Source organism: Gymnoscopelus braueri (assembly GCF_963280865.1).
Source record: "Gymnoscopelus braueri genome assembly, chromosome: 18".
NCBI classification, from domain to species: domain Eukaryota; kingdom Metazoa; phylum Chordata; class Actinopteri; order Myctophiformes; family Myctophidae; genus Gymnoscopelus; species Gymnoscopelus braueri.
The window spans coordinates 40,747,034-40,757,121 of NC_137618.1; the positions used below are offsets into that span (position 1 = coordinate 40,747,034).

General features: G+C 46.3%; 1 protein-coding gene across 1 annotated transcript in view; it reads left to right on the forward strand.

Moving 5' to 3' along the window:
• Positions 1-2,807: 2,807 nt before the first annotated feature.
• The window catches only part of LOC308105595 (Krueppel-like factor 7), a 68,175-nt gene continuing 60,894 nt past the window's right edge, over positions 2,808-10,088 (forward strand). The window contains exon 1 of the mRNA XM_080456420.1: positions 2,808-3,579. Coding sequence (XP_080312546.1) covers positions 3,478-3,579 — 102 coding nt within the window. The 5' untranslated portion in view covers positions 2,808-3,477. The remainder of the gene's footprint in view (positions 3,580-10,088) is intronic.

Sequence of the window (10,088 nt, forward strand, 5' to 3'; positions counted from 1 at the left end):
CTCTCTCTCTCTCTCTCTCTCTCTCCTTTCATTCCTAATTAAGCTTTTCTGGTATGCAGTGGGCACCACCTGGCTACCTACAGTATAAATAAGATATTCTTTATGCATGTTTTACCCAAATACAGCGCAATGCTTCAAATAATAATGCTCAGAACCTGGAGTTTGCAGGAGATTCAAATGTGTTATTTAGTTGGCATTATGAATCATTCTTTTGAGAGAGAACAACATTTTTATTATTTCAAATCAGGGCCACTATGGAATTTACCAGCTTCAATATTAAAGGTAGGGTAAGTGATTTAGTTTGGTTAAAATAAGTGTTAAATAGCTCTATCTTCTGATAGTACTCATTGCTATAGAGTGTTTGTTCAGTAAAAGGAGTCTCCCATGTCTCTCCAGCTCTTTATTAAACAGAAAATGCATTTTCAGTGCTCTCTCCTGATTGGCTTAAATGTTGTCACCTATCTGAAATGTACTATATTCTGAGTTGGAGAGACCCCTGTGACCGAACAAACGCTCTGTAGCAATGATTACTATCAGAATATAGCACTGGCCCTACCTTTAACATGGTCTGCTTCAATCAGTGGTTCTCAACATGGGGTCCGTGGACCTCCCAGGGGTCTTTTAGGGGGTTCCAGGGGGGGTCCCCAGCAGCTAAATGATTGATAGCTCGGAAACAAATGTATACTCAAGGTGTACACGTGTCCATTTGGTTCCATTTCTACACTCTCAGAGTTAAATGGACACTAAGGATGTTACAGCGTAGACTGCAGAGTCCCAGAGATTAAAACGATATCACATGCCTATCAAACTGGGGGTCCTTGAAATGAAGACGATCGCTGCCTTTACGTCCATTGTGTCAGATATAGGGTTGGGATCCGGACACCGGGTGAACCGGAAGAACCAACATTGAGGAACTGGAATCGGTTTCAACACATTTGGAACAGTTTCCGGAGCTGGTATTTGGACTTCTTGTCTGCTATACAATTACAATACCGGTGGTTCACAAACGTTTTAATTTCAAGGACCACCATAACTCTGAGAGTGTACAAATGGAACATACACATACACTCTCAGAGTTACGGAATTGTTAAGGAACCTAAATCGTTAAAATCCTAAAAAGTATCGCAACCCTAGTCAGATCATGGACCTGTGCTTAGGATGCTTGAGGGTTGCCAGTGAAAACAACGCAAACCCCAAACCACAGGAGAAGTTCTATTGGGTAAGGCGGTTGCATCACCATCCATTACAGCTGTTTATGTCAGCGGTTTGTCTTTTCCCAAGCCACCAGCGCCAAAACGTTCACAACATTTAGGTATAGGAGTTCAGTTTCACGGAAATTACATGCTGCGTTGATGATTTGAGGCATTTTGTTCAAAACGGAGCACTCCTGCAAACTTTGGAAGCCAATCTTAGCCATTAAGGTTGGAATATGAAAGATCCGAAAGACCCGTTTCGTTTAATGACTATAGAGATACTGTGTACCGATTTGCGTGATGTTTGGACAAAAGTACTGGCAAACAATGTGTTTCGCAAAAATCGGCCTCCTGGTGGCGCTATAACAGGCCAGAGGTTCTGCTCTTGCATCCAGGGAGTGTGTGTGCACAGTTTCGCTGCGATCAAGCCAACGGTGCCAGAGATTAGCTGATCACAGACGGAACGACGGACGGACAGACACATGGACAGGGTGCAAAACAGTCTCGGCCATGCCTTTCGGCCTGGCGGAGACAAAAAGGCTGAGAATCACTGTGATACGTGTAATAGTAGATTGTACAGAGAGACACAGAGAGAGAGAGAGAGAGAGAGAGAGAGAGAGAGAGAGAGAACAAGAGAGAAAGACCGAGAGAGAGAGAGAAAAAGAGAGAGAGAGAGAGAGAGAGAGAGAGAGAGAGAGAGAGAGAGAGAGAGAGAGAGAGAGAGAAGACTGCTCTGCTTCCTCCTCAGCCGCACAGCACTCTCTGACTGACTGAGGCTCCAGCGTCGGCGCGCCTCTTTATATAGCCTTCTAAAAATAGCTCACCTTTCACTGCCATGTTGGGGCCGGAGTGACAGCCAAGCGGGGCCAATGGCGTGCCTCCTCTTCCCTCTAGCCTCCGCCCACTCCCCTCCCCTCCGTTTCGGCGCCGCCTTAATTGGACGCGAGTGAGATCATCAACCCTATTTACCTTATAAGGTCACGCACGAAATTGATTGACGTGCGGGCTCCTCCCCTCCTCCATCCCACGGCCAGCCAAGCTATCGGCGTTGCCACGTCGGCTTATTATAAGCGTCTTAGGGCTTTTTTACATCTTTTTTTCTGTTAAGTTGCTTGTAAATATTGGTAGTTAAGTGTATTGCTTGCCGGGGGCTTGCTTTCTATTGTTGTAGTTCTCAAACATTTTCATGTCAAGGACCCCCGAAATAATATGTATTTATCCGAAAACATCTGAAAATATTTCACAATTTTCAATTTTGTGTCAGGGACCCCCATATAGATGTCTGTATCTAAAATGTTTCTCGCTTGTAGATGTGCTATTTTTAAATAGCCGATGTATACGGTTCAAGTGGTAAAACAGATTTAGATGGCATTTTGTCTCCTTTAGCTGGGGACCCCCTCATGCTGCGGACCCCCTGGTCGCTTCTTTTGGGGCTTGTTTTCGTGGAAACTACAAAGTCTGGCAACACTGGCCAGGCTCTCTCCCGTGCTTTTTGCAGCGGCAGTAGAGAATGACTGTCAGCCCCCCCCCCCACACCTCGCAGCCGCCCCCCCCCTCCTTACATCCATCCATCCACTCCTGCCTGCAGCCTGCTGCCCGGAGTCTGGAGTCTGGTTCCCGGACAGGAGGAGAGGAGAGGAGCTGCATGCCTTGCATGGAAGAGACCAAACAACAACAACACGCCGGAATTCTATTTCACAAAGATTCCAATCTGCCACATGCGGACATAGATGGACGTTTTTCTGCTTGTTTTTGAAGTCCTTTCCTTCCTTCCTTCCCCCAGACAGACATCTCGCCAGCCGGAGAGCCCAGGACCTGGCAACCCTCCCTCTACTACACTATTACCCTGACCAACCAATGCTGCTGCACTTCTATTCTAAAGTAAAAGAAAAGACGCGTGTTTGGTGTGTGTGCGTGCGTGAGTGACACACTGGACTGGCGTAGCGGATTTATACAACTATTTCCCCCCCTCCTCTGTCTATTTTGATTGTATTTTCTTAATAAGTGCTCATCTTTGGGAGAGAGGAGGAGGAGGAGGAGGAGGAGGAGGTGGTGGAGGCAGGACTTTCAGGTGCACGCACGGAGGCAATAATAATAATAATAATAGTAAAAAATACTATAATAACCACGGATCTCAGCTGTTATCGTTTTGTACGATCGTGTTGTATTTTTTTTTTTGGAGTGCGTTCCATTCCGGTGGATTCTTGTGGGACTTTGTCGCGTTCCACACACACATATCTATATTTTTGGTGGGTTTTTCTCTTCTCAACTTAATCGCATCAACATGGACGTGTTGGCGAATTACAGTATTTTCCAGGAACTTCAACTGGTGCACGACACCGGTTATTTCTCGGCCATGCCTTCCCTGGAGGAGAACTGGCAGCAGGTGAGAGACATCATTCATTTTGACTTTATTTTTCGGTGATATCTTCTTTTTTTTGTGCGTTTTCAACTGCTGGGAAGCAATAGCCTCACAGTGAATGTGTGAGAGACATTATTATGATGTTATTTGGTATTATTGAGCTGCACAGACAGTGTGGTTGGTTAATGGTTATAGTGAGAGAGGAGGATGCACTGTGGAGATGCGTCTCTCTCTCATCACATGGTGGTAACCGGAAGACTCGTCCCGAAACACGCTCGCCCCCATTTTTTCGCCCCCACCGGACCAGCGGTTCTTGTAGTCTTGCATTTGTTTGTCTGAGGTTAAGGTTATAAATAGGTTTAGGGGTAGTTAGGCATAGTTTTACTGATGTTAAGTTTAGGAACAAGGTTAGGTTTAGGCATAGTTTACTGAGGTTACGTTTTATGAATAGCCAACGGTTAGGTTTAGCCGTTTAGGCACAGTTTTTACTGAGGTTTTAGGAATAAGGTCAGGTTTTAAGCATAGTTTTACTGATGTTACGTTTAGGAATAAGCCAAGGTGAGGTTTAGGCATAGTTTACTGAGGTTATGTTTAGAATACCTGGTGAATACCGCCGGGTTTGCCCCGGGGCGACTGTGTTTTGGGGCGAGCGTTTTGGTAGCACGGCATGGTTTGCTTCAAGACGGGGACACATAACTCTGAGTCTGAGAGTGGAGTCAGACAGTGTATAAGCAAATGGACCCTAACGGGTGCGTGCATTACGCACTGCACTCACACAACTCACGCACTGACTGACTCTGACACAAAACGCACCCAAAACGTTTTACTTTGTATTTTAAGAAGAAGAGGGTGCAGCTTTCTGAGTTTATAAATGGACATTGATGAGCTTTATCTATTTAGCTGCTGGCAGGGTTAAAGCATGTGGCAGGCAGGCTGTGATGGTCGTTTTGTTTCCATAAAACACGTGTGTGTGTGTGTGTGTGTGTGTGTGTGTGTGTGTGTGTGTGTGTGTGTGTAGGCTATATATATATATATATATATATATATATATATATATATATATATATATATATATATATATATATATATATATATGTATATATATTTGGTCCTTGCTGTATCGCAGCAAGGACCGAATGCGTAAAAGACGCGCCTGCTGCTGTTTTAGCCTTTAATCGATCTGATTGGAGCCGAGCGGGGATCGATGGACCAGTCTGTCTGTGTGCCTCTGTTTGGATTATCTCTAAATAATGGCAACCTGAGCACTCTCTCTCTCTGTGTGTGTGTGTGTGTGTGTGTGTGTGTGTGTGTGTGTGTGTGCTGCATGCGTGCGTGCGTGCGCGTGAGGGCGCGCGCCGGGCTAATTGCGCAGCATGTCAGATGCGATTTGGGTACAGGCGGTGGCAATTTGGGCTGGGGAGATGGACACTTGACTAATAGCAAGAGACTTGTTGTTAAATAATGTATCCATCTGCCAGATGAGCGACTGTTTGAAGCCCCACCGGCCCGGGCGGGGGCGGGGTCCCGATAGCTTCATGCATTATGCATCATAATGTGCATGTGACATGCAGAGATAAACCTGGGACTGTGTGTTGTGTTGTAGTGTGTGTGTGTGTGTGTGTGTGTGTGTGTGTGTGTGTGTGTGTGTGTGTGTGTGTGCGTGGTCGGGTGCATGCATGCGCTTGTGTACTGTACCAGTCTGAAGACTATAGAATATGAACTCATTGCACTGTGTGTGTGTGTGTGTGTGTGTGTGTGTGTGTGTGTGTGTGTGTGTGTGTGTGTGTGTATGCGTGCGTGGTCGAGTGCATGCATGTGCTTGTGCTACTGAAGTCTATAGAATATAAACTCATTGTAGCCTACTCTGTGTGTGTGTGTGTGTGTGTGTGTTGTGTGTGTGTGTGTGTGTGTGTGTGTGTGTGTGTGTGTGTGTGTGTGTGTGTGGGTGGAGTGGGTGGGTGGGTGTGTGTGTGTGATGGTGAAAACACACATTTGACTGTATCGCAGTGTTGTATTATATTATTGACATGGATGAGCCCATAGTGCATCAGCAACATGCATATTCATATTGACCAGATGAAGCCATCATCATACATAACATGTCGTCTGGCCAAAGGACAGGGTGGTACGATTACACACACACACGCACACACGCGCACACACACACACACACACACGCACACGCACGCACACACACACACACACACACACACACACACACACACACACACACACACACACACACACACACACACACACACACACGTATGGCACCAGACAGCCAACTTCCATCACCCACTTCCCTGCTCAGGCTGGCTTACTGACACCCAATTCAACAGCATTACAACTGCATTAGATAACACCAGTGTGTGTAAGTTTGTGTGAGTGTGTTGTGTATATATACTGGACAGACAGACAGATAGATAGATAGATAGATAGATAGATAGATAGATAGATAGATAGATAGATAGATAGATAGATAGGGTTCCCCTGAGCCTCTATATGTGGTTCGCTGCCTTTTTCCCCACTACACAGAATGTCTTTGCCAAAAATAACCAATCTACAATGACCGTTCGCCCCAGATTAGGGAGGCTATTGGGTTCACGTGCTTCGGTGAAGGTGTCTTACTTGTGTCAGTGTAGGGCTGTTGGTGATAAAAATTGCTTGTTATTAAAACATTTACAAATCATGAAAATAGCTCTCAAGAAATAGAAAAAGTTCACATGCTATCTTCGCTACTTTTGTACAACGCCATTGTAAAATCTCAATACAGGCTAATAGAGGTTCTTCTGATATAAGTGTGTTATTGCAGTGGTTCTCAAAGTGGGGTCCGGGGACCCCCAGGAGTCCTTGAGGGGCTCCAGGGGTTAGGGTTAAGGTTAGCTCAATTAGTTAATATACATCACAATCATTTAAACCACATTATCCATTTATACGTTGGCTTCTCAAAAATAGCAGATGCTTACACATGCTTGTACATCTGCTATTTTTTAATTATTTTAGGAAAATATTTGGAAAATATTGCATAACATATATATATACACATATATTTAACATAAATCTTCTCTTCTGGGGGGTCCCTGGCACAACATATTTTCAGACAGGGGTCCACGGCCAAATACTTGGGGGTCCTTGACTTGATAACGTTAGAGCACCTCTGTGTTATTGGTTCTATAAACATGGGTTTGGATACATTTAGGGTTAATTACCCCAGCAGCCCATAGGGTCAGGTCAGGTGGTCAGTGTGTGTTGATGAGCGTCACGCTGCACAGACCGCTGCTCAACACCATGCCATGTGTTCATACTGCAGGGGAGACACAGCAGGGGGGCTACTGTACTTACCAGTGGTGTGTGTATGTGTGTGGGCGTGCGTTCATGCACGCGCACGTGTGTTATGCGGAGCGAGAGACATTCCCGTTCCCTAAGCCATTGCATGTACACATTTTTCCCCTCCCTCCTTCTACTTCCCCCCTCCCTCTCTCTCTCTCTCTCTCTCTCTCCTCTCACACACACACACACACACACACACAAACACACACACAGTCACACACACACACACACACACACACACACACACACACACACACACACACACACACACACACACACACACACCACACACACACACACACACACACACACACACATGCATGGCTGGCGCGTGCTAATGGAAGGCTATGGTCTGGCAGAACTCATCCTGCCACTTTCCACAGTAATTGGCTGCTCGGCTGTCAGATAGAGAAACACAGATGCACGCGCGTGCACGTGCTCACACACACGCGCACGCGCAGTCGCACGCGCACACGCACACGCACACGCACACGCATACACGCACGCACACACACAGATGGATGTGCATCATCTATCTGTCTCGGCTGTCTCTGGATCATGGTTTCTGTCGTTGTTGTCTGCTGTAGCCTGCTCTGTCCATTTCTGTCAATTAGCACAGCTGTGACACACACACTTGGACACATTCGTGGACACGCACGCACGCACGCACGCACGCACGCACGCACGCACGCACGCACGCACGCACGCACGCACACACGCACGCACGCACGCACGCACGCACGCAGTATGTGTGTGTTAACTGTGTTTGTTTTTTGCCTCCCTCTTCCTCTCTCTATTCACCTTAATCTCCCTGTCTCTCTCCCCCTTCTCTCAATCCCTCTGTCTGTCTGTCTGTCTGTCTGTCTGTCTGTCTGTCTGTCTGTCTGTCTGTCTGTCTGTCTGTCTGTCTGTCTGTCTGTCTGTCTGTCTGTCTGTCTGTCTGGCTCTTGGCTGTAATAGATGCATCCTTACAGGTTTGTGTTAATGTGGGGGTTTGCTGCGGGAGTGCACATAGCCCTGTGTGTGTGTTTGTGTGTGTGTGTGTGTGTGTGTGTGTGTGTGTGTGTGTGTGTGTGTGTGTGTGTGTGTGTGTGTGTGTGTGTGTGTGTGTGTGTGTGTGTGTGTGTGTGTGTGTGTGTGTGTGTGTGTGTGTGTGTGCTGCAGTACATCATGGGAAAGCCAGTTGTTTTGCTTTTGCCATCTCACTTCAGTCAGATCCTCTAGCCAGAACCATGCCAATATGTGGTGTGTAAGAGAGAGGGTCAGAGAGAGAGAGAGAGAGAGAGAGAGAGAGAGAGAGAGAGAGAGAGAGAGAGAGAGAGAGAGAGGAGAGAGAGAGAGAGAGAGAGAGAGAGAGAGAGAGAGAGAGAGAGAGAGAGAGAGAGAGAGAGAGAACAGGGGATTTTCCTTTGTCATGTGAGTGAATCACGCCAAATATCAATGAAAAGCAGGAATGACAGACAGAAAAAACAGGGAAAATGGCGGAGGAGAAGACCAGTGAATATGGACTGAGAGATGAGGTTCCTGGAAGGGTTGTGTCCTTAATCGAGTGAAGCTCATCTCCTGAAATATTTACTCAATGCTGGAACGCCAGCAAGAGAGCAAAGACAAAGAGAGACCAAACACACACACACACACACCCCCCCCACACACACACACACACACACACACACACACACACACACACACACACACACACACACACACACACACACACACACACACACACACACACACACACACACACACACACACACACACACAGAGAGAGACTGAGAAGATAGATTCTCACTTTTGCCAATTTATTAGAGAGGACACTCCCACCAACTGGAGCTTTGAAAGCTGGGATAGGTGAATAAGAAAAGTGTCTCTCTTCGTCTTCCAGCTGTCCCGCTGTCTGGCCTGATCAGAGCTGACAGGACAGGCGATACATGTCCAAGAAACACCCTGAGTAGTGTATCCTTGGAATGAAAGGTAACTTAATGGAGCACTATAGCATAACAACTGTACCTACAGATCACTGAGAATGGGGTTAGAGACAGATCATGGGTGGTAGCAGAGACGTAGAGATGGATGGATGGATGGATGGATGAGAGGGATATGGATTGATGCGGCTGGATTGACTACTACATCAGTGGTTCTCAAAGTGGAGTCTGGGGACCCCCAGGGGTCCTTGAGGGGGTTCCAGGGGGTCCCCGCTAAATGATAGATAGTTAGGAACTAAATGGACCATTACAGGTCTGTAACTCAGAGAGTGCACAAATGGAACCAAATGGAACCAAAAGCACCCTTATGGGTCATTTTGGTTCCATTTGTACACTCTCAGAGCGAAATTAGCACTGATTTTACAGTGTAGATTGGGCTCCCAGAGATAAATGGAGATAAAATGGTTGAGAATCACTGCTATTGCCGTAAAAATGCAAAGTGCAAAGTGCAATGTTGTTGCTATAGTTGCTACATGCAGTATTATTATTATTGGTAGTTATTGAGTCCTGGGCTGAGGTCAAATTGCTGATATTGAGACACGTGAGTGTGACTGACAGGCTCTGGTTGCGGACAGACAGCAGGATGTTTTTAGATCACAAGTTCTATTTTCAGAGCTTTACAGAATCATGCAATTGTGCTGCATGCCATGATGTGGTATAAACTGGAACTGAAACTACAGACAGTAACTGTATTGCTACATATAGAAACCTGCTACAGGGAGAGTATGGACCGTGCCTACTGTACTGTATGTGAGGTGATGATTTATCCTGTGTGCGTTGAACAAGAGGTGTGTTATTATCACACCCAGCTCAGAGACTAATTAGTTTGACTCAGGCCAGGTGTGACTGCTTAAACCAGCCCGGCCTCACCCTCCCTCACAGTTTGTTCAAGACTGAATGGTCCGTGGTATCAAAAGTAAAATCCTGCATCATAGGCTCTATGCACAAGCCATATTGTAAAGAAATTGGGCATATTCCTTACTTCCTTCACAGGTGTTACCGATGATTCTTATGAAGGCTCTGTTCCATTTAGAGTAGCACAAGTGGTTCTCAAACGTTTTAATTTCAAGGAACCCCCATAACTCCATGTACAAATGTACATGGAGTTATGGGGGTATGGGGTAATATTTTGCCCTCTCAGAGTTAGACACCCATAAGGGGCCATTTGGAACCCCCTCAAGGAACCATGAGGGTCCCTGGACCCCACTTTGAGACCCA